General features: G+C 44.7%; 1 protein-coding gene across 1 annotated transcript in view; it reads right to left on the reverse strand.

The window, feature by feature from the left end:
• Positions 1-2,932: 2,932 nt before the first annotated feature.
• The window catches only part of NT5DC3 (5'-nucleotidase domain containing 3), a gene marked incomplete at its 5' end in the record, with an annotated part of 51,488 nt that continues 29,756 nt past the window's right edge, over positions 2,933-24,664 (reverse strand). The window contains 10 exons of the mRNA XM_082850101.1: positions 2,933-3,318; positions 6,061-6,125; positions 11,352-11,492; positions 16,341-16,427; positions 17,696-17,777; positions 20,201-20,302; positions 20,447-20,549; positions 20,971-21,031; positions 22,777-22,914; positions 23,853-23,943. Of these exons, the coding sequence (XP_082706227.1) occupies positions 3,066-3,318; positions 6,061-6,125; positions 11,352-11,492; positions 16,341-16,427; positions 17,696-17,777; positions 20,201-20,302; positions 20,447-20,549; positions 20,971-21,031; positions 22,777-22,914; positions 23,853-23,943 (1,123 nt within the window). The 3' untranslated portion in view covers positions 2,933-3,065. The remainder of the gene's footprint in view (positions 3,319-6,060; positions 6,126-11,351; positions 11,493-16,340; positions 16,428-17,695; positions 17,778-20,200; positions 20,303-20,446; positions 20,550-20,970; positions 21,032-22,776; positions 22,915-23,852; positions 23,944-24,664) is intronic.

Here is a 24,664-nt window from a genome sequence, read left to right on the forward strand (position 1 = left end):
AGGTTAGCTGAACTTGGGAGCCAAGCTCCCATAGGCTAACGCAGAAAACTGGTACAAAAGGAAATCAATACTAAGAGGGCAGACCACAGGCTGGCTCCCTAGTAGTTGAAGAGAGCATCAAGGAGCCCTGCCTCTGGCCAAATTTAGTCTGAGAGCGCATTCGAGACAAGGGCTCCCGAGTGCGTGCAGCAGATGAACGTTCGGCTGAGTGGAATCCAGTTCCAGTACTTAGCACACACTCTACCACTTTAGAGGCCTTTGGGGACAAAAAGAGAGGGAAAGCTATTGAGGTCACCCAAAGCTAAATTAGCGAGGAAGAAAGACTACTTTTCATTTCTCCTTTGCACTAAGAGGACCAATGCCTTCAAAGCGACTAGGAACTTAGTCTGAGATGCACCTGAATCAGTAACATGTGGTTTATGTTGGATGGCATTAACGGAGCTGAAGAGAATTTTTAAAAGGGGGGGAAAAAAAAAGAGGCCATGTTAGGAGGAAAGTGGGAGCTCTAAGACAAACTCCTAAAATATATTAAAAGCCAGGTTTCGTCTATTAAAAACAACTCTGGGAAAACGAGTTGTGCAGGTTCCTTCCAGGGCAACCAGGTACGTGAGCCTTGGGGGGCAAGGACTGCCCCTGGGCTATGAATTTTTGCTCACATCATTCAGAGAAAATCAGTCTAACTGATGCTAAAAATGGAAAATATTTTTTTAATGTGCAAACTAATTTTATTCCGTTCACTTTCCAAACTGATGTTTTAAGTGGTAGAAAATAGACTCCCTTCCCTTGTACCCACATGCCTTCGTACGCGTGTGCACCAGAGGACAAAACGGGAAGAACAGAGTGCAGTGCATCGTGCTGAAAACCAGCTGAGTCACAACAGTGACAAGTTAAGACTGAGCACAGACGAGAATGCCTCTGTCCTGGCCCCAGCGCGGGTTCACATCTGCCGGGCACATGCTCGGTTGGGCCCTGCGCAGAGAGATCTCAATAGCGCCACGTACCATGGCCCACAGACCGAAACCTTAATCGGTAATAAGTTGTAAAATTCATTATTCACACCCAGAAAATCTATTTCTTCCCCCCAGGCTTGGGTCACCTAACCTAGATGTACATGAAAGCAGGTTGTAAAAATAGTTGTACTTCATTCTTGAGTAAACAAGACACCCTATCACTGGCACCTAGGAGATATCTAATGAATACCTGATAAAAACTAAGAAAATGTTTTAAAATAATACCTACTTCCTCACTCAGCTTCTCCAAAGCAGAAACTAGCAGCCCAAAGCACCAGTGTATCCTCTGAGGACCCCAACACTGAACATTTCTGGGCACCACCTGCACCCCCGAAACGCCAGTCTTCCAATGCACTCGGATGCGTAAAACCCCTGAGCGCTAACAAACAGCAAACGAAATGCCTCCTGCTGTCGGAAAAAGGAACGGACTGCTGTGTTTCAAATAAAATTTAGAGGGAAAAAATGGGGGCTAATTGGGCCTACTGGGTCTAGAGAATCACCTTCACTATTTTAGTTAAATACAAGAAAATATCACAAGCACACTCCCATTAGAACAAGCAGCATTACAATGCGTGCTATGGGACTCACCTAACTTCCACACTGCGGCGGGTATCCTGTGGAAGGCCAAGCGAGCATTTCATCAACACCTGACTCCGTACACGAATCCATTAAAAACGCTGAATACGCGAGCCCTCTCTCCACAAGCCCCCTTCCTCCTGTACCTGCATCCTTTAGGTTTAAGGATGCGTGTCCCTTGCCTTGTCCTCAGAAGGAAATGGGAACACTCAGCCAGCTAGGTCATTTCCAACTCTGTTTCTCTTAGCTTCAGAGTCCTTTATCCTCTCCCACCTTTAACACAGACACCTAAAGAAAACCACCCAAACTCCCCAAATAGACATACAAACATGGCAGGAAAGCAATCTAAGAGGAAGAGAGGGTGGAAGATGGCTAAGAGGAGAGGGCCACCTCCCTCCCCTCCTGCTAGATTCAAGCCCCTCTCCTTGGCTGACAAGTCAGGAGAGACAGGCATCTGCTCGTTTCCCTCCAACAAGGACGGCTTCTGGTAATACACTTGTTAATAAGACTGCAACACGGCCAGCAGGGGTCACGGCGTGGCTCTTCATTACGAGGACATTTTTTGTTTCATTTTCCATCCTCCCACGATCACATTCAAGCAATATACAGGTGGCAGTTTCAGCTAAAATAAATTCCTGGGAGGCCCAACACAAGTGCACTGGCATTTGTCTTCTGACCTGTTTATTTCTCACTGCCTCATTCTACAAAGTCTGTTCTGCTGGCTGGAAATTTAGCCAGAAGCTCTTCTCTCTTTGCCCACCTCTTCTGGGGAAAAGAGTGAACCTGCCCATCACTTGGGGCACAATGGTCCTTCCCCAGCAGGGGGCAGGACACGGGACACGGATACTGAGGACAATCAAGGCCAAGGACTTGCAACTCCCCTTGTTCTTTCTCAAGAAAGACTTCCAGAGAGGCTGAGTCTGCTTTCAAGTGAGGCACCAGAGTGCCAAAGCCCTAGTACCAGAAGATATCTGGGAACCGGCTGCCGTCTGGGGACCATCTCTGCCACTGACACAGTGGCATGCTACCGCAGCGCTCGCTCAAACATCAGCTTTCTGTGAGAAGTTCACCGGTGCACACCACTGGTCCCCTGCACTGCCTGTGAATGTTCGCTTTTTCCGTGCGTTTTGCATGGAAGAGTCAAGAAGAGTTTCAAAACGTCACCTGCTGGAATCCAGAGATGGTATCAAGAAGCCTCCCCGTCCCAGAAAATCTGACGCCGGTCGCGGTACCTTAGTAAACAAGAAGGGCGATCACAGGGTGTTGACAGGAAGCCAGCCGCTGTCCCCACATGTACAGGAAGGCAGTCCCCCTGGGCTGCGAGCTCCTGTCTTCACGAGCTGGGGGGTATCCTCCGTAATGTACAAAATAGGTATCACAAGGCATGTCCGTAAGCACAGTCACGTCCATGCAAAGTCTGCCCGGTGCGGGGCCGCCGCCGGTCCTGGCTTTTCGCGCCCAGGGTGCCTGGGCCGCTGGCTACTTGGCCTGGGCCTCCTGCAGGAGCGGCGGCCTGGTGGCCGGGGACCTGTCAGACCAGGCAGGAAGCTCGTGCTGCAGCGGGGTTCTCCGGGGGTAGAACGTGTGGCTGACATCATAGCTCAGGAGGCAGCTCAGGGACGCCATGTAGATGTCGGCAAACCGCGACAGGCGCCGCAGGAAGTACGTGGGGTTCTGGTCTGTGCGGAACAAGCTTCCGAACTGGGTGTTGAAGGAACCTTTGGTCATTTCTCTGAAGAGGCAAGAGACAGTGATTCCCAAAAGGTCTGCTTTTAGCTACCGAAATCAAATAAAATCAAAATCACCGTTTCCCAAAGAACAGACACATGTATACGTATAACTGAATCACTCTGCTGTACACCTGAAACCAACACAACATTGTTAATCAACTCTACCCCAATGTAAAATAAAAAGTTTAAAATAAATAAATAAATAAGCTACAAGGATATATTGCACAGCACGGGAAATACAGCTAATATTTTATAATAACTATAAATGGAGTACAATCTATAAAAAATGTGAATCCCTATGTTGTATACCTGAAACTGATGTAATATTGTACATCAACCATACGTCAATAAAAAGATTTTTTTTTTAAATCACTCTTTCACACGTACAAGACTCAAATTAGCCTAGAGCAGCTCCGATTTCTAATGGAGAAAACAGTCTGTCCATTCATCCATCAACTGGCTCTGATCACATTCCCCACTTAGGCCAGCCAGAGAGAACACTGCCGAGGGCTCCAGCGGCAACGCGTGAGCCTCTAAACCTGCACACCCCGTTTCCCAAACAAAAACAGAGGGTGCGGGAGCTGCTTCTGAAGGTCCACAGAGACGCACAATGTTCTCAGAGTCTCCAAACTTCCTTTGTCTACAGAATGGGACAAAGGCCCCCTTTTCATCAGGTTATATTGAGAACTAAGTAAGGAAAGAGAAATAAAAGCGTATCATAAACTCAAAAGTACTTTATGTCTGAGAGATTAAGGATTATTTTATAGTGATGTAAACACATCTCTACCATCCATTACAGAGCTTCAGGCACCTCCTCAAAGCCTGGATTACAGGCATCTTGCAAGACTGTTCACCCTACCCCGGGCTCTAAGCCCCTGCAGGTGTGCAGACACGCGTCTGTGTGTAAAACAACACCCCGTCACACATACACGGGATATGCACACCATCCAATCCAATGGCCAGGACCCCTACACACAGACTGCTCCAGCAAACTGGATAAATGCCATTTGACTGTTAAAAAATCAGTTATAAACACAGCAAAACCCATAATCCTTTACACAACTGTGTGATAAAAGCCACTAGTTGGTAGGGGCCTTCTTTCGTCATATGGTGACAGCAGATGCTACCACAATAAAAAGAAGAAACTTGGAAGACCTCAACTAGGTCTGCAGGTGGAGCAACATAAATGGTGTTCAAACGTTTACTGAAAAATCTCATTGAGATGTGAGGTTGTTCGAGATGCGAATTCCAAACAAAATCTCTGCCAGGTGAAACGATTCTTTTCTCTAATAATGTGAGGTCCCTGGAGTGTAGGACTCAGGTCTGGCCTTCAGGGGCAAGGGGCCCAGAGTCAAATGACATTATATGCCCATCACCCTCTCACCCAACATTTTAGACCAATAATCACGTTGGAATAAGCCCCCAACAGCCAGCACGCTGAGAGGGAAGAGGAAGGATTCAATACAGCCGTGGCTTCTGCTGCCCAGAGGGATGGACTCTGCCCCCTCCACGCACACCACAGCCCCCCGCAGGCTGCCCACTGCTCAGAGGCCAGAAGCCAGGAAGTGAGCACTACTAACAAACCTTAGGGACAGCTGTGCCCGGGAGGGGGGTGTGGGGGGAACCACAAGAGCAGAAATGGTCACATCGACAGTGTTTACATGCACAGCATCCATCCTCTTCTACAGGAAAGCACAACTGTCCACAGGGTCTCTTAAGAATAATCGTTCCCTTAAAACCAACCTAAATGTCCATTGACAGATGAATGGATGAAGAAGATGTGGTACATATATACAGTGGAGTATTACTCAGCCATAAAAAAGAATGAAATAATGCCATCTGCGGCAACATGGATGCAACTAGAGATGATCATACTAAGTGAAGTAGGTCGACAGAGAAAGACAAATATTATATGGTATCACTTATATGTGGAATCTAAAAAGATAATACAAATGAACTTATTTACAAAACAGAAACAGACTCACAGACAGAGAAAACAAGCGAAAAGGAGAGGGGAGGGGATAAATTAGGAGTGTGGGGTTAATGGATACACACTACTATATATAAAACATAAACAACAAGGATGGAGAGCACATGCAGAGCACATGGAACTATATTCAGTATCTTGTAATAACCTATAATGGAAAAGAATCTGAAGCTGTACACCTGAAGCTAACACAATACTGTAAATCAACAAATTTAATAAAAAAAAAAAAATCAAGAATAACCGTTCCCTTAAGACACACACCCACCAAACTTTCTGACAGCGGATGGGTTTTCTTCACCAAGAGACATCATGATACTGAGTGACTGCACATTCCTAAAACAGCAGTGTTACAAACAAGCACCAGGGTTGTAGAAGCCCCAGGAATTAATTGTGGCTTGGTGGCTACTGTCCCACTAGCCACGCTGGGCCACCGGCATTGCCAGCAGCTGGACCAGTGGCTGCCCAAACGGGGAAGTCAAGTGGGCTGGAAGGAGGGATGGATGGGAGGAGGGATGGACAGACAACAAACTCGAGGGCAGGCAGCAGGTGTGAGGGAGCTCACTGCTGCCTCGAGGAAATGTCACTCATCACTAATGGCAGCTGGCTCGTTCTCGATGCTGGGGGGTCACAGTCACCCCTGGCAGCTGAGAAAGACTGTTTCGAAGCCTGCTTCAGGCAGGCCTTGCGCCAGGCATGTGGGCTGAGTGAACGTGGCCAGGGTGGGGGATTTACTCTGTTCAAAACAGGCCGCTCTTACCTCATCTCCTTCCTCTCCTTTTTCCACTCCTGCAAAACCAGCTGTGACTCCGCATCTCTGTGAACCTGCAGGACACAAGCCAATTATTGAGAAGGTTCTGGGTATGAATAAACCTATTAGGTCATGAGAATTTTCTAATGGGCAGCTCTTCTGGGAGGAATTTTATTCAGGTCTAAGAGACAGGCACCTGCAGGACATAATACATTTTCAGACTTCCCAGCTGCCATCTGCCCTTCTCCACCAAGTGCACGTGGCATATTATGATGCCATTAAGCAAGGCTCCCACTAAACTAGAGATATTAAAGTATTATTAAAGGCTTTGTATAAGCACAATGCATATGCATCCACATAAAATATACGTGTATTATACGTGCGCGTAATGTATCCATTACACATGGATTATCCACTACACACATAAACATATACTTAATACAGGCTACCTAATACACATTTATATATATCATAAATATATGTATTATACACACACACACAAACGGCAGTTACGTGGAAATAGCAGGTGTAACAGTACATCCACAAGTTACAAGCATGTAAAAACATGTGCATATATCTGGAAATTGACAGGGAAATGTTTCTTTAATTTGTGCAAGGGTAGTTGAATTATAATTGGCTTTAATCTTTTTCCTTAATATTATCTTTTAAAGTGTTTAAGGAAAAAAAAAATTGTTTTTATAAAAGGCAAGAAGGCAGAGCACCTCACCCAGACAGAGAAGCAGAGAATTTTCTGGGTGGGCTGAAATGTGAGCAAAAGGCAGAAAGAAAATGACAACCGTGCACAGCCTAACACACGGATTCTCCCAAGCCTCTCTCCAAGGCTCCTGAGGCTCAACGGGAACTCTCGAGCGCAGCCAGGGGTACACGGGACCACAGGGGCCAGATGGGGCTCCCTGGAGACCATGGTCACAGGGGCAGCCTCAGGACCCGGAGGAAAACACCGAACACGCAAACCATCTGCTTCTGACGTGGCAGCCAAGGCCCTTCTGTTTATCACGTATGCCCGGGTCAGCAGCTTGACTAAGTCACCTGCTACAGGCCTCTGCCACTCAGACAAAACCCTGAGCTTGTCACCTGGACTTCCGGCCCAGCACCGCTGCCTACACCAGCCGGAAGCAGCCACCACTGAATGACCACTGGCCGTGTGTGAGTGGAGCACCGGAAGACTGGTCCAGCACAACTGGAGGTGTTGAGGTAGGTCCTCCGAGTGTGGTTTCAATCAGCGCTCACATTTTAGATCAACAAATTACTCACTATAGAACGCAGGCACTACAAAGCATGAGACTAGGTCAAAACTCTGTAGGGTGCCACAAGGATTTATTTATATAGATAGATACACGCAGATACACACACATGCACACATTCTTATACACACCTGTACACAGATATACACGCATACACATACACACACGTGTCCATATACGTATTCAGCACCGACTCTGTGGCAAGCACTGCGCTATCTACTGAAGATGTAAGAGAGGAAGAGAGGGAGCCCTGGCGGGGGGTACACAGATCAGGACAAAACAATGCGACGGCACACAGGATGGGCTATCAGCCTGTGGCGGGAAGTTTCCCTCCCACCTCTGCCCATACGCCCTTCTTGGCCCACGAACGGCACTTGTGTCCAGTATGAAGGAGAAGCTTCTCCCGTGCTTGCAGGAGGGGAGAATTCTCTGACTAGCGACCAGAAGGAAGATGACCAGAGTGAATCCACTTGCTCCCTCCTTTTGGAAACCAGCTGCCACAGGCCCTGTGAACGCTTCTCTCCACTGTCCCCTCAGGTGGGCGCCCCCACCTGCGGGCAGGCTCCGCAGACATGAAGAGTCTCCAAGTCCAAGGCACGTTCTCCAGCACAGCTTTTCCAGAATGGGGGGCAGCCGAGGATGACAGATCATCTCCAGCGAAGCCCAAGGTTGCCAGAGGGACATGCTAAGGAGGAACGCCCCAGAGATCGGAGCCAGGAGCATGCCCAGAGGAGAGGGCATATGAGCCCCGGGGGTGTGCACCTTAACCCAGCCTCCCCTCGCACCCTCCCATCCAAGGCCTACCCGCACCCCCCTCCCACCTGCCCTTTCTCTAGCACTTATCGTCTCTCCCATGTGATCCACCTCCTTGGACGGATCCATCAGCACCGGATCCTTCCCATCAGCGTTTAAACGCGCCCAAGGCTCTCCCATTAAAAGAAAACAATTTCTCCTGAGCCACACCTTTCTCCAGCTCTGATCCCCCTACAAGGCCAAACTCTGTAAAACAGTAATCTCAGGTGTCTGAAATCTACTTGAAAAGACTTCAAAGACTGGGTATTCATTAGTTATAATTAACCCTTAAGTGATACCATGTACTCAAGGGGGGGTAGTTAGCATGGGAAAAGACTCAGCAGAAGCCCACACCAGAGGCTCATCCTACAGTCACCTCAGCCATCTTAGCCTCACTCGTTAGTTAGCATACTCAGCCCTTCATGACTTCAATCTACACAAATGTGCTGTACCGGCCGGCCCAGCCCTGTGGGAGCAGGATATCGCAATCCAGCCAGCAGCCTGACAGCCTGTGCCAGGGGAGGCCAAACCCAGCCCAGCACCCACTCTTCTATTGGCCTAATGAGCTTAAGAAAGGATTTTCCTCTTGAAACTGTTGGAAAAAAATCAAAAGAAAAATAATTTCATGGTGCGTGAAAATGATATGAAATTCAAATTTCAGTGTCCACCAGTTATAGGGATACAGCTACAACCGGTGGTTTACATACTGCCTAAGGCTGCTTTGGTGCTACAAGCACAGCTGAGTAGCTGCAACAGAGACCGCAGGACCCGCACAGCCTAACACGGTGGCTAGCTGGCTCTTCGCAGAAGCCTGTCCACCCTGGGTGAATCGTGGCTCCGACGTGGTTACCTGGGAAGCCTCTATACTATACACCACACCATCCACCGGCACTACCACCACGAGCCATACCACTTGCGAGTGCACTTCAAGGCTAGCGAACAAAAATTATTCTTCATAGCTACTTTTTTAAAACCAGAATTTCAACACTGGCATTGAATTCATCAGACTGGGCTCCAAACAACACGGCTGGCTTCAAAAAAAAAAAAAAAAAACACAGCCAACCTCAGAGGACAAATTTCTCTCCTCAGAAAACAGTCCAGATAATATGCTATGTGCGTACTATCGGGAAAAGGGGAGCTACAGAAACATTTGACATGGGCTCACTGGAATAATGTATAGTTTTCCAGGTGAACACAGAGGCAGAGGAGAGAGTAGATAGGGAACAGGGAGAAGTGATGCTCATTTGGACAGTGTTTTAATTATCAGCCACCCTCCTCTATGTCCTAGTGAATCCACCCTGACGGAAGTGTTCCAGACACCGAGGTGACACAGCACAGAGATGAGGGCTCTGGGGCCAGACAGCCCGGTCTAAGCCCAGCGAGTTAGTTTCTCCTCTCTGCCTCCGGTTCTTCATCTGTAAAATGGGGGTGATGTCAGTGCCCGCTTCCAAGAGCTGTTGTTGAGTGAAATGCCCGTAAAGCCCTTGGAGTCTGGAGCATAGTAAGTCCTTGCTTCTGTATCGCTTGATTCTGCTGTCACTAACTTTGAGATTCTGGAAAAGTTACTTATCTCTCAGCCTGTTTCCTCACCTGTAAAATGGGGCGGCAGCATAAATGTCAATTCCCTTTTCTTCCTTCCCTAACCCCACGCCTTATACAATTAATTCTATAAATCACAGAAATCTTCCCAGCACTTCCGTTCTCTAAAACACACACTCCTTATTCATCAAACTTTTTATACAGGTCAGAGACAGGAAAACAAGAAATAAATTTGTCCTCAAAGCTAAAATGCAGCGACACCATCTACCTGCAGGCTGCATCTGTGTAGCTGACCAGCTACCTGCATCACAGAGAGACCGCACCTGAGGCAAGGGGTCTGGCTACACCCAAGAGCTCTAAACCGCACAGCAAAGAAGCACTTCAGTGCAGCGCTTGAAAGCAGGGACTTGGGCACCACGCAGCCTAGGTTCAAGTTCTTGCTCTGTCATTTTATGACCTTTGACATATTACCCAACCTCTCAAACACTCAGTTTCCTTATTCTAAGGTGGAAAAGCGTACACTGGACAGCTGGGACGAGTTATTAGTAATGTTGCAGAGCAAGCATTCAGCACAATGCCCGGCATCTGAAGAGCAGCTATTATTACCGTATGACCTATGCGCAGACTTAAAGCTACGTTAACCCAGAACTGATGCCTTTTATTTTTGGACGGTCACCTCACAGACAAGCACAGGAAGGAAAACAGAACCAGTCCTCGTGAGAGACGAGCCAAGGAGCAACGCAGCCAGAGCGCGCTGGAAGCGAGGCCTGGGCGACGTGTGAGGCCCCACGCCCTGCAAGGGTGCACCCTGGAGTGAGGACCTGCCACTCCCCGCAGCCCTGCCCGGGTCTGCTGCCAGCTGGGCCAGGCAAGGCGGCTCCCGGCCCATTTACAAAGCAGGCCGGTAGGCCGTGGGCACCAGGCCATGGCCGGAGCCCGCAGCCAAGAGTGCAAGCATCCATGCCCCTTAACCTCCAGGAGCCGGCACTCACTCAGCCCGAGACAGCTGCGGGCCAGGCCGGCTGAACCAGGGGGAAAGCAAGGTGCGTCGTGAGACTGGGGAGGGGTCGCAGCTGCAACACAGGGCAGCTTCCACGGGCCAGGAAATCACTGCTGAAACAACTTTCCTCACTAACTGCCCCAAACTGGCTATGTAACTTACAGAAAGAAAAACACACCACTGAACTCCAGTGAGCCAGCCAACTGTAGGTGTTATCTTCAAAATCAGAGGGAGGCTGCACACAGGGATCTCGACTCTTGCTTTGAGACTCTTCCCAGCAAGCCGTGGTGCCCAGCCTGAAGTGTTCATTCCATTTTACAGATGGGGAAATGGAGGCCCCAAACGGAGAAGTCCCACCGCAGGCTAAAGACAGAAGCAGGACTGGACCCAAACACTGGCAGAGGTTCCTGAATCCCACTGGTCTCCCAGTGGGGCTTTAGTGGGGAAGTAAGGACACCAGATTTCCCACATGGGCCCCACAAAACTTTTCTCCAAATGGCTTTGGGAGCCATCTTAAAAATTCTCTTTAGGGAAAATGGCAAGACTCTTTTAGGGGCAAAATCACCCCAGTGGTTATTCTGCAGGATAATTTATGCCTCATACTTCAGGACCACAATTCAATATAAAAATACCTGAAAATAACTTTGACCAGTGGACTAACCTCAGCCTTAAATAAAAAGTAGGAGAGAAAAAAAATCCCAAACCTGCATCTGCTCCAATAACCCAGTCAAGGTCTGTAGCCAGGTCATAGTTTGAATGTACTGCTCCGTGTTCATAATTCTGAGCTCAGATCTTAACTCTGGGATAATTGCACCCGTTCGCCAGCCATGCTTCAGGGTCAAGTCCTGAATGCAAAGATCACAAGAAGTCAACATTAATCTCAACAGAATTTAAACCATTTCATGACCTTTCCCCGACGCAACAGACATTCATTGAATTACGTTTTAATTTGGGAGAGCTAGCAGCTCTCCAGCAGCTTCTGGAACACAGTTCTGGCCAATGCAGCATGCCATGGACTTCTTTCTGCCTCATTGCCCTTGTCTGAGCTGTACTGAGAAAATCCCTCTGCTTTGCATTATTTCTAGGACCTCATACTTGAAGTCACTGTACCGCCAGGAGAAACTGTGTAATGTTAGTTATTAACCAAGCTAAATTCAATGAATTACACTTAATTAAAACAAATTTAGCCTCAGGCTTTGACCATTTCACCCCAAGAAAGTTTCTGTTCCGGAAATAATTGCGGCGAATCACAGACCCCACAGAAACACAGGATCTGGAATCATTAACCATGGTCTATAAAACCACATTTAGGTCAGGGGCAGAAAGAGGGTCAACTGAAATGCTACTGAAGGTCTTCGTTCAATTCATCCACAGACCACTGGGGAACACCCACCGTATACCAAGCCTCCTGGGTTATGGGGAATCTCAGACTTGGAATGATCACACAATACCAACATATATGATCACGTTTTCATTCCAAATATTGTAATCCCATGATATGACATTAATAAGCCAGAATATCTAAGTTATGTCCTGGAAAATCTAAGATACACAATCACCATAATGCATGGCTGTTAATTTTCTCATTTGACAGTTACTAAATATTACATTTTGCCAGGCCCTGTTCTAGATACTGACAATAAAGTAATGAACAAAACTAACAATTCCCTGCTCTCATGGGAAATAGAGACAAAAAATAAGCAAGTAAATACACAGTGGCAGCTAGTGAGAAATACAATGGACAAAAATCAAGCAGAATAAGAGGGAAAAGGAGTTACCATTTTATACAGAGTGATTAGGAAGACAAGGCTAATACATCTGAAGGTAAGGAGAGTCAAAGTATGCAAATATATGGGAGGAGAAAAATTCTGCCTGGAAAAAGAGCAAGTGCAAAGGCGCTGGGGCAGGAACAGGCTGGGAGCAAGGTGTGTTAAGAAACAGCAAGGCAGGTAGCCTAGAGCAGAGTAGGAGAGAGGGCAGAGGCAGGAGATGCCTTCATAGAGGGAGGCTGGGGAAGGAGAGATCAAGCAGGGCCTTGGGGGCAATTATAGGAAATCAGGCTTTTACTCTGAGGAAGAAAGGGGTGCTTTTAAGGAGAGAGCTTTTAAGGGTTTTAAGGAGAGAAGTGGTATGTGGCTTACTGTTTTGAAAATTCACTCTGCGATTCACCTAAAGCTAGAATCTCTGCTCTGTATGTCCTAAGGATGCCTACCTTCTTCAATGGTTGAATTTCTTTAAACCTTTCAATAGTTCTCTTTCTCCTATATGAGACCCTACATACATCACATTCTTTTAAATATTCCCAGTGGTGACAAACTTTTGAAGGTGGATCTTATTTCTGAAAATAGGCAAAAAAATCATTTGGAACATTCCTAAGACTAAAGTACATGATAATAAATTAATAATAATGAAACTAATTTTCTCCTATGCCTCAAATTGGCTCTCAAATATAATCCAGAAGGGGCATCTAAATGTATTTTGAAAAACGGCAGCAATATTAAAGGATCTACATTCTCAAGAGATTCCTTTGAAGGGTAATGTTCATTGCCCACATAACTTCTGACATGTTAATGAATTGGTCTGATCACGTTAAAACAGTGGTTTTCCAACTTTAGCATGAATCCAACTATATGTTGTCTACAAGACATTTATTTTTGATCTAAGGACACACATAGGTTGAAAGTGAAAAGATTAAAAAAGATATTCCAAGCAAATAGTAACCAAAAGGAAACAGGAGTGGCTATCCTCATATCAGGCAAAATAGACTTTAGATCAAAAACTGTTACAAGACACAAAGAATGACATTATGTCATGATAAAAGGGTCAATTCACCAAAAATATATAACAATTCTAACCACATATCAACCAAACATCAGAGGTCCAAAACATATGAAGGAAACATTAACAGAACTGAAGGGAACAAAAGACAGCTTTACGATAATAGCAGGAAACTCAATAGCTCACTTTCTACAATGGATAAAATAAGCAGACAGAAGATCAAACAGGAAACAGAGGACCTGAACAACACTAGAGATCAATTAGACCTAATAGACAAATACAGAACACTCCACCCAACAAAAGCAGAATACACATTTTTCTCAAGTGTACATGGAGAATTCTCCAGGAGCAACTGTATTTTAGACCACAAAACAAGTCTTAATTAATTTTAAAAGACTGAAATCATACAAAGTATCTTTTCTGATCACTAGGAATGAAACCAGACATCAACAGCAAAAGGGAAAAGTGAAAAATTCCGAAATACGTGGAAATTAAACAACACACTCTTCAACAACCAATGGGTCAAAGAAGTCACAAGGGAAATTAGAAAATACCTTGAAACAAACTAAAATGCAAGCACAACATACTCAAATTTATGGGATGCAACAAATGCAATACTAAAAAGGAAAATTAATAGCAATGCCATTTACATTAAAAAAAGATGTCAAAACAACTTAACTATATACCTTAAAGGAACTAGAAAAAGAACAAACTAAACTGAAAGCTAGCAGGACAAAGGAAATAATAAAGATGAGAGCAGAGATAAATAGAATAGAAAAACAGCAGAGAAAAATCAACAAAACCAAGAATTGGTTCTTCAAAAAAAAAGCAAAAAAACCCAAAATTGCCAAACCTTTAATAAGATAAAAAGAAGACTCAAATTACTAAAATCAGAAATGTAAGTGGTGACATTAGCAGCAATTCTACGGGGGGGGGGGGGGGGGGCGGGGGAAGGACTATAAAAGAGTACTGCGAACTGAGTACTGTATGCCAACAACCTGGACAACCTAGATGAAACCGACAAACTCCTAGAAACACACAACCTACCAAGACTGAATTATAAAGAAACAGTAAATCTGAATAGACCTCTAACTAGGAAGGAGATTGAATCGAGAATCAAAAACCTTCCAACAGTGAAAAGCCCAGGACCAGATGGCTCCACTACCAAACATGTAAAGAAGAATTAACACCAATCCTTCTCAAACTCTTCCAAAAACTGAAGAAGAGGAAACACTGCCTAACTCATTCTATGGGCCAGCATTATCTTGATATCAAATTTGAGTGTGGGAAGCTGTGTAGAACACAGATGGCTGGGCCCTACCCCAAGAGTTTTTAACTCAGGAGGTCTGGGGTGAAGCTGAGAATCTGCAGTTCCAACAAGTTCCCAGGTGATGCCGATGTCATGGGGACCACATTTGACTACTACTGCATTCCTGACAAACTACTTCTCATAGTGCTAAGGCCTGTCTGTGTGTGTGTCACCTCATGGGGCCGTGTACCTACACGCCTCCGGGGTAGCACACAGTTAGTTATATCCTCAAGGCCCACAGGCCACACGGCAAGAGGTACATGCTGTGATGCCACGTCACCTGGCCGGACATTCTGGGAATGCCAACATCCTGAAGGGAGCACTTTGTTTCTACTTTACTAAGCACTTTTGTATATATTAGCTTGTCTCACTCTTCTTACAAATGAAGACATCCAGGCTTGAGGGATGTGCCCATGGTCACACAGCTAATAAAGAGCAGAGATGGGATGAAAACCTCAGTTTTCCAATTCTCCCACAATTCCTGCCACTAGACCTCAACCTACTGGACAGACATGATTATGCAGCACATGTACTGAAGTCAGTACACCTGGGAAGGGTGTCACTACACACAGACACTGGAATCAACCCTCTACCTCCACCACCTCTAGAAAGTTTGACTCCATACACCTCAGTGGGGCTCAGGCACGTGTGCTCTGAAATGCTTCCCAGATGGTCCTACCGCTCAGCCATTAAAGGTCACCGTTTCGATAGTACAAGAGCGACACAGACGTGCACACATGTGAGGCCAATCCAGTGTGGGCCAAAATACTCAGAAATATCAAAATACTCAGAAATATCAGAGGAGTTTGACAGCCGGCCATGACCTACTCTCGTTACCTCCTGGACCTCCTTCATTCAGACTTTGCAAAATGTGCGCTGTGCAACCTCGCCTGGAATCACTTAACAAACATAAATTCATTCCACAAGGAACCAAGTGTGGTAACAGATGTGATTCACTCAATCCTGCGCTAATTATACATTAAATCATAATTCAAGTCCCGAGACACTCTAGTCATTCCCAGGGGCATGAAGAGCCTCATTTTCACGTAATAGCTATTTCCTGGAAATGCCAGTTTTGTACTCTTTCAAAATGACAGGCTGGCAAAAGAAACCCTGACTGGGCTTCCCTGGTGGCACAGTGGTTGAGAGTCTGCCTGCCGAGGCAGGGGACACGGGTTCGTGCCCCCGTCCGGGAAGATCCCACATGCCGCAGAGCGGCTGGGCCCGTGAGCCCCCCCAAAAAAAAAAGAAACCCTGACTGATGTTTATGAGATTTTACGAAGCATTTGTATGTTTCTGATGCTTAATAATGAAAGGGAAAGGAAAGAACACGGACATTTATTTCTTACCATTACCTAAATGGAAAGATTTTTTTCTGATAAACTGAGTAAATTGCTAATTTCCATCATTTTCCAAAAAAAATAATCTATTTCATGACTCTGATCCACCCTGTTGCATAAAATATGGGACTTTAAAAAAAAAAGAAAGTGTGGCCCACTCCTCACTTTTGTGAAAGTATGAAAATGGTCTTAAACAAAAGATAAATTCCTCAATAAGTGGGCCTAACACTGTCCCCAACAAAGAAACAGGAAAAAACGTTCCTCACCGCCAGGTCACTGTATATATGGTCACCAAAATACAACACTTTGGATCCCCTCCATCCAGTAAGCTTCAAAAATTCATATAAATTACCCTGCAATAACAGAAAAATATAGGTGTTATATTGTATGACAAATAAGAGACCTGTATAACCCATGGCCCAATATACCTACTTTTGTTTTTTAATTTCTATTTATAGTATTTATTTATTTATTTTTTAGGCCGCGCCATGCGGCATGCAGGATCTTAGTTCCCCAACCAGGGATCAAACACGTGCCCTCTGCATTGGGAGCACGGCGTCTTAACCACTGGACTGCTAGGGAAAGTCCCGATATCTACCTTTTAAAACTTAAAAAAATGTTTTCGCTTTTACAATTTATTTTAAATATCAAAATATAAAGATAAAAAACATTTTTATGTGAAATCTATTAGACCTTTCTTCTAAGTCAAATGTACTTTTCAGAGGGGCTTCATACTAAATATCTTTGTAATGATCTTTTTTTTCCACGCTTTACGTTCTGTGACCATGTCAATAAATATTTGCCTGCCATGTAGTTTTAGCAGCTGAGACCTACCATGATTCGTTTTACCAATTATCTGAGGCTGGACATTTACCTTGTTATCTATTTTGTAAGTAACTTCATGATAAACATTCTTGTAGCAAAGCTTTAGCTACATCTTAATAATTTTCTCAGGCTCACTTCCTAGACTTGGAGGGCTGTTCAAAGCTGATCTTTCAGGCCTAAAAAATATACTTAGGGCCACATACAGCAGTTTGTTACATATCCAACAGGAATGTATCAGTACTTTAAAAAAAAAAAACCTGTATAGTACTGTATAGTACTGTTCTGTAATTTTATGTTATAAATATTACACACATATAAAAACGTTTAAAGATAAGATAAAAAACCTAATTTCAGTAACACAAAACTGGACAGCAATTCAATCATTTACTCAAACACGAGAGAGCTTTATATGATACTGAAATACATCAAAACTGTATATAAAACACAGTTCATCAGGAAATAATTACCAATTTGGGTGCGATGTCATGTGATTAAACACGTACTAAAGAGAAATTTCCAAGGTTTACTACTGGCATCTTAAATTTTATATCCTATGGAAAAAATGCTTTAAAGTTTTTCTTTCAAAAACTGTTCAATTCTGAGCTGATTTACACACAGCACATTGAAAATGTATGGACTTAAGATTAAATTCTGCCACTAAGTTATAAACAGTCCATTGAAGCAGAGCCCTTGGGACTGTGCCTGGCACATGGCAAGCCTCAGCGAATGTCAGCTGTTATCATTATAACCGATCACAAAGCACAGCAACAAAAAGGACAGATGGGTCACGAGATACCTGTTTATAAATCTGGCCTTTCTGCAACTTGTAGATTTTATCCCAGAGTAAGACGCCTTTCTCATTCACCTTCCGGAAAGGTCTAACAACAGAAACAGGAAACATGATGACGTGTGGTAGCAGTGCAGGCTGTGTGCTATATGAGAAACTCCACGGTTAGCCCCTGAGAACAGAAAGGAGCCAGCCAAAACCAAGACCCCACCATCACGTTCCCGGGCCTCGTGCAATACACCCCAAACTTCGGACACCGGTATCCAAAGGTTAGTGAAAAAAAAGAACTCCAGGGTCAAATATATTTGGAAAACACTATCCACTATCCACTATCCCCGTTCTTCCTTAAAAGTTACCGATGGCTCTGAAAAGCCCTCCTATAAAGAAACTCTCTTTAGCCCAGATTTTCTAAACGTATTCAACCGTGTAGAAAACTTTTCACACACAAAAAAAAAGCTTAGAGAAATACTGCTTAGTATATTTATCCAGCTTTGTACTTGAAATGCAACCACTCTAGATACAAAATACATCAGAGGTCAGAGAACTGGGCATATTATTTTATGATGGAAAAATAGGAAAAAAAGAATAAAGGCCTCATTCCTCACCCTGGGGGTGCTAGTCCAAAAAACACAAGGTTTGTTTGTCCTTTTTCTTTTTTTTTAGGTAACACTTATTTGGATTGCTTTCCTGGTTTTAAAAACACAAACTCACTGCAAACAAATCTGGAAAAATGCAGAAAAATACAATGAAGAAAAGGAAAATCATAATGCCAGTACCCAGGTAGAAACACACCATTTCAGTGGATATCTTTCAGTCTTTATGTCTCTGTTATCTTTCTCTTTTTTATGAACATAAAATGAGCATCACTTGCAGATACTAATACGTATCTTTTTCTCTCCAAGGCTGTGAGCGATTTCCCATGTGATTATGTAACCTTCATACATCATTTTTTTCAGTTGTAAAACATGTTCACTGCCATTTAAAAAAAAAAAAAACCTCATTTTTAGTGGCTGCATAATATCCCCTCATATGGACGTTCCTTTAGGTTGTTTCTAGCCTTCAACACTGTAAATAACATGGGGATGAACAGGGGTAGAGAATTCTTAATCCAGGCACCCAGAGTACGGAAGAGCGCTGTGCTGGGAAAATCTAATCCAAGACAGGGTCCTGCCACTGAGTATAAACATGACAAAGGAGGGAGGTGAAAGGAGATATGGGGCCCTTCCCCTGACCACTCCACCCCGCTGGGATCTAATAAGAAAATGCAGGAGAGCGTTTTTATCACTGACCAAACAGCAAGCCAGTGTTTACAGCTGTTTTTTTCTTGGTTTTTGTTTTTGTTTTTGTTTTGTGCGCTAAGCGGGCCTCTCACTGTTGTGGCCTCTCCCGTTGCGGAGCACAGGCTCTGGACGCGCAGGCTCAGCGGCCATGGCTCATGGGCCCAGCCGCTCCGCGGCATGTGGGATCCTCCCAGACCGGGACACAAACCCGCGTCCCCTGCATCGGCAGGTGGACTCCCAACCACTGCGCCACCAGGGAAGCCCTACAGCTGTTTTTGATCAACACTTGTTTTTCCTACATTCTCTTGATTTCTCAGTCTCGGCACATGGTTCTTGGGTGAGCCTCTTCTTCCAGGAGTCACTGTGACACTTGGAAGACTGGAATTTAGCATCGTAAGAGGAATTTAATCCACTCAACACTAACTACAGGGCACTGAATTATTATGCTTTAAATCACCTAGCAGAGAGGGAAAGGCTGCATGGTTACCCACTGCAGAACAGAGAAATGTGGGTACAAGTGTTTCAAAAATAGGTCACTGTTATACAAATACGAATTATTTTTATAATCCTAGTGCAGTCACTCTCAACACTACTGACATTTGTGGGGGATGACTCTTGGTGAACCGGTCTGCCCCGCACGTTAAATCACCTTTTAGGACCCCCGACCCTCTGTCACAAAACGCGAAGAGCACACCCCTGTCACCTTCACAACCCAAACTTTCCCATTCCTCTATTGCTCAAGGATACTGCGGCAGAAAGACTTTAAGTTTTGGTCTAGATTTACTCCACTTGATGCAAAACCTGTACTGCAGAGAAGTTCTGCAAAATCTAAGTGCAATTGTCAGTTAACCATTTAGAGCTCTATTTAAAGAGATACCCACCAGGTGGTTTGCTGTTGCTGTTTTGTTATGCTTCACAAGGCATCTGCATTGAGAGATCTAATTTACTATGTGATGCTAAGTTTGGAATTTTCATTGTTGTCAATTGTTCTCTTAAAGCCTGACTCATGGGACTGAAGTAGCCCAAACTGAACTGAGAACCGTTTCAAGAGGTGTCAGCTGTCTGCTATGTACTCATCCCACCTTCCTTGCAATTACTTGCTAGAGGGTTAAAAATCAAAAGCTATGATGTTAGATGCTTGTGATTTTCCAACTGGATTTCACCAAGATACATTACGTAAGTATTCGCAGCAGCAAATGAATAAAATCTAGTCCCTAAAAAGACAGACACTTACCTCCGCTTATCATTAAAGAAGTTTGGCTTCTCCGCCTGAACAATGACCACATCAAACAGGTCCCTCCAGTCTTTTCCAACAATATACCTCATCCCTTTGTCCCTAGAACAATATTTCAGCCAGGTTAGTCTAACACTGCAGGGATTAACTATTCTTGCAACTTTTTCTTCCGAATTTCCAACTAGCAAAATACATGGAATACAGGAAGTGAGCCAGAAAGTAGCCAGGAATCACAGAAGAACTTACACAAAGCTACTGGGGCTATTGGTGATGAGAAACATCTTCTTGCCGTGATCAGCCAGTTTGGCCAACACTGCACGGGTCTGCTCAGGGTAGCAGATGTACTTTTCTAAAGAGCAAGAGAAAAATGCACACAGAGTTTCAGGGTGAAGTCAGTCAATCTGCAAGCACTTCCTAAATGGGGTCCAGCACTGTCTAGGGCACTTGAGGGGAGAAAAGCCTTCAGGAAGCTTGGTTCGAGGCAGTATATCGGTACCCGGTGCATCAGTAACCAACACCCTGCCTCTTCAGTCTAAGTGGAAAAACCTAAGTGGCTGCAGCTACCAGCTCCTCTCCTTTCCAGTCAGGATTATGTCAAGTTCTGAGACAAAGGGGAGGGAGACATCTAAGGCGCCAGGATGCAAGGTCCCTGCACTGCACTCAGAAGAGGTACTACAGCCCCTGCTCAGCACCTGGAGTGAGAGTAAAATACCTGCGTAATTACATAGCAAAGGGAAAGGCTGATCTTCACGATAACATCCAGTACATACCAATATCTGCTTCAATTGCTCTGTACATGATTCCTTTGGTGTGCACGTCCCGAATTGAATCCTGTCAAAAGATACGTTTTTAATCAGTCAGAGTATAACTGAGACAGTCTGAGTAAGAGGACAAGCGAAATGGCCTTCAGGATAATGTCTGTCTGCAGAAGCCTGGCAACCCAAGCACTAAATGAAATCTAAATTCTGGTCCATTTATCACAGGTGGCCCCTGGGAAGAAACTTAAGTTGCCATGGTGATAGCAGCAGTTTCCAGTGCAATTTTCAAAAAAGCCACTTGGAGGAGGTAATTTCTATGAACAATTCTGAATAAAGTCCCCCACAGGATAAACAGTCATTTATATGCAGTATCATGATCAAATAATTCCAGGTCATCTGAACAAAAGGGAATTATTGCTCTTTTCATCTTTGCACCCTTCCCTGGACCCCAGCAGCAGGTTCTGTTTGGGCAGAGAACAATGATAGGATCCTCCTCTCTTCAGTGCTACCAAAGAGGCAAGGAACGGTCAAGGATCTCGGAACTCGGGCAGAGATGTGGTCCAGCCGGCAGACGTGAGGAAAAGCCACTGGCAGGTGTCATGCCTGGCAGGTCTCAGAGCACAGCCCCGCTCTCAGGTAGCTCTAAGCAGGTCTGCTACATAGATGGGCACTCCTGGAGGCACATGGAAACTTTCTGGAGTCTGTAGCAGGGGACTGGGCTGCAGAAAAACTGGGCCAAAAGCCTTAGAAAATTGGTAGGTGCTTATCGTCGGGAATGAGCACCTCTGGACTGTAAACTCAACCTCACTCATCTTCCACCACAGGCCTGTTTCAACTGCGCATCGGCAGAAGGCAGTGGTTAAGAGTAAGCTGGAGCCCAACCTCCTGGCCTGAAATGCAGGCTCTGCTACTTACTAGCTGGATGTCCTTGGGCAAGTTACTCAACCTCTCTGTGCCTCAATTTCTCTCTCTGTAAAAGGGAGGTGATAAGAGCTCAGGGCATTCTTCTGAGGATTTAATTAGTTAATATGCATAAAGCATTCAGAAAAATAGTGCCTGGAACACAGTAAACTCTACACGTGTGTTCACTATTAGTGGTAGTAATACTTCACAGTAAAAACTGAAGTTTCTAGTAAACATCTTTCCTCATGAATGCTAAGGGTTACATAACTACCAGTGATTCTTGAAGATGAAGTATTTGTGTGAGCAAAACAGAGAACCAAAACTAAATATTTAAATTTAGTTCAAATAACACCAGACTGATATTGAGAAACTGTTCATTCATCCTATATCTTCTTAAAACCCATGATTCAGGGCAGTCAGTACTTAAAATTAGTCATGAACACGTAATAAAAACACTGTAGTATGTACATATGGATCTTTAAAAAATACAGATATTTAAATAATAGATGCTTAGAAATATGTATTAAAAATATATATTAAATAAGCAATATATAAACATATTTTTAAGTACTGAAAAAAGTTCAGACAGCTTAAAGAATATATCTATAGACACATGTGAATATGGATGTAAATTAAAATACATAAACCCAAAGTCATGTAAATGATGTGTGTATGTACGCACATGGAAATCCAGATAGCAAGTACCCTCTTCTTTTAACAACCAATTTGACTCACTTCCAATTCTCCTAACATAACATCTTTCTTAGGATTTTTCAGGGTTAAACCACAAATAAAAGAGATCCCAAGCAAAGGATGATTTCAAAGACCCAGCCGACAAGGGAGGCCAGGGATTCTGTTACTTCTGCTGAGCAGCTAGAAGAGGTGCGGCGTCATGGCAACCCACGTCCACACCACCTTGACGTCTTTGTACAGGTGCACAGGCTCATAGTCAATGTTGTTCTTCAGAAAGTACTCGTTCACACAGGACAGCAGGGTCATCTCGGGCAGGGAGAAGATGTCCATGAACTGCTTCATGGTGTTTCCGTGGGAACTCTGCAGGCAGGGAGGAAGGCTTCAGCAAGGGAGCCAACACCACAGTAGACTTTACACTCACCCAGGGGATCCTGGTCGTCAACATCTGGCTCCCTCCCCACAAGGAAAGGAAAATTCTAATAATGAAAAAGTAAAAACACTCACCTTGTTTCTTGTCATTCACGGCAGAGCCGACGTCTCACTCTAAGTGGGATTTCCAAGGAAATGCCCTGATTTCCCCCCAAAAGTCTAACCACCCTTCCCTTTCCTCTCCTTTGGCTCCATCCATCTTAAAGCTCACACGCTTTCATCACACACAGAGGAAAGCCAGCAAATTGATTCTTACCCATGGAATGGCATAAAAAGCCACTAACTCTCCTAAATTTGGGCACCCACAGCCCACATGGGAGTTTGGAAAAGAGCCTTTCTCTGAACACCTGTGATTTATAAGACTAAGTTTACCAGCTGATTGGGCATCTTCACTGCATTTTGATCATGCAAATAAGAAAGCATCTAATAGTACAAGAAGCAGAAATTCGGAGAGCAAAGAGGACCACAAAAGTTAGAAAAGCAGAGGTTTTCCTTTGGCACAAAGTGACGTGCTGCCCTTAATCTCAGGGGAGGCAACAGCTGCTGTACAATAGCCCCCAGTGACTTAATCCAGAAAGTGGGGACACTCACGAGGAGATAGTGGCAAGCGAGGGGGTACAAGGAAGGTATACAGAGCCTTCGCTCTGTAGGGGGGAAAGGGCTGAGAAAGGAGAAGCATGGAAGAACCCAGGAGAGACCCTAACATACCCATCTCTCTCAAATCGAGGGTCTCTCAAAACACGACCCCAAATGTCCTTGCTGATTCCCTATAAGCAGAGTCTAGTAGGTCAAGATCCTAAAGTTACCAGGCCATGTTTCGAAAAGGAAAAAGACAGGCTGCTTGAATTAAATAAATAATTTCTCGTTACCTTCCCATAAAAGTCGCTCATCTGTTCCAAAGGCACGTGGGAGCCCTCGTACATTTCAATGACTTCCTCATCAGGGACCACGCTGAGGCCTCTGGGAAAATCACAGGCGGCAGTGATTTTGATCAGTGAAATAATGACTCCATTATTTGTTCTTAATTCTCTCAATGTTTTTGCATTCACAAAGTTACTGGAGAATAACTGGCTCAGTGAGCATATAGCACTCTCAAAAATAAAAATACAGCCATGGTAAAACAGATGACTTTGTGGCATTAAGACTAGGGAGTTAACACAAAAGATTATGGAACCTGTGTTCAGAAAAAACTGTCACACATTTACACACACATTTAACTGCCTGTAACACAGGCAGTTAGCGTCAGCTAGAGAGAGCAACAGTTTTCAGACCTCTGACAACTGCTGGCATTTTTGAACTGGGATGCAAGACGCTGCTGTCACAAAGAGGCAGGAGGTGCCACCGCTAGCTGCTGTGAATACCAGGCGTGATGCTGCTACTGTTACTACTACCATTCTACTGGTAATGAGAGCAAGAAAAATAATAGCTAATACCACATGGCCCCTGCTGAAGGCCAGAAATGAATTCCACGTAGTCATTCACTTAATTCTCAGCAATCTTAGGAGGGAGGCACTATTATTCTTCCCATTTTCCAGCAGAAGCCACCAAGGCACAGAAAGGTCACAGACCTTGCCCAAGGTCACCAAAGTAGAAAGTGGTGGGTCAGGACTGGGTCCCAGGCTCTTCAACCACCACATCACACGGCTTCCCTCAACAAGGTACATGGCCTCCTAATGACCTG

Source organism: Leucopleurus acutus (assembly GCF_964270905.1).
Source record: "Leucopleurus acutus genome assembly, chromosome: 11".
NCBI classification, from domain to species: domain Eukaryota; kingdom Metazoa; phylum Chordata; class Mammalia; order Artiodactyla; family Delphinidae; genus Leucopleurus; species Leucopleurus acutus.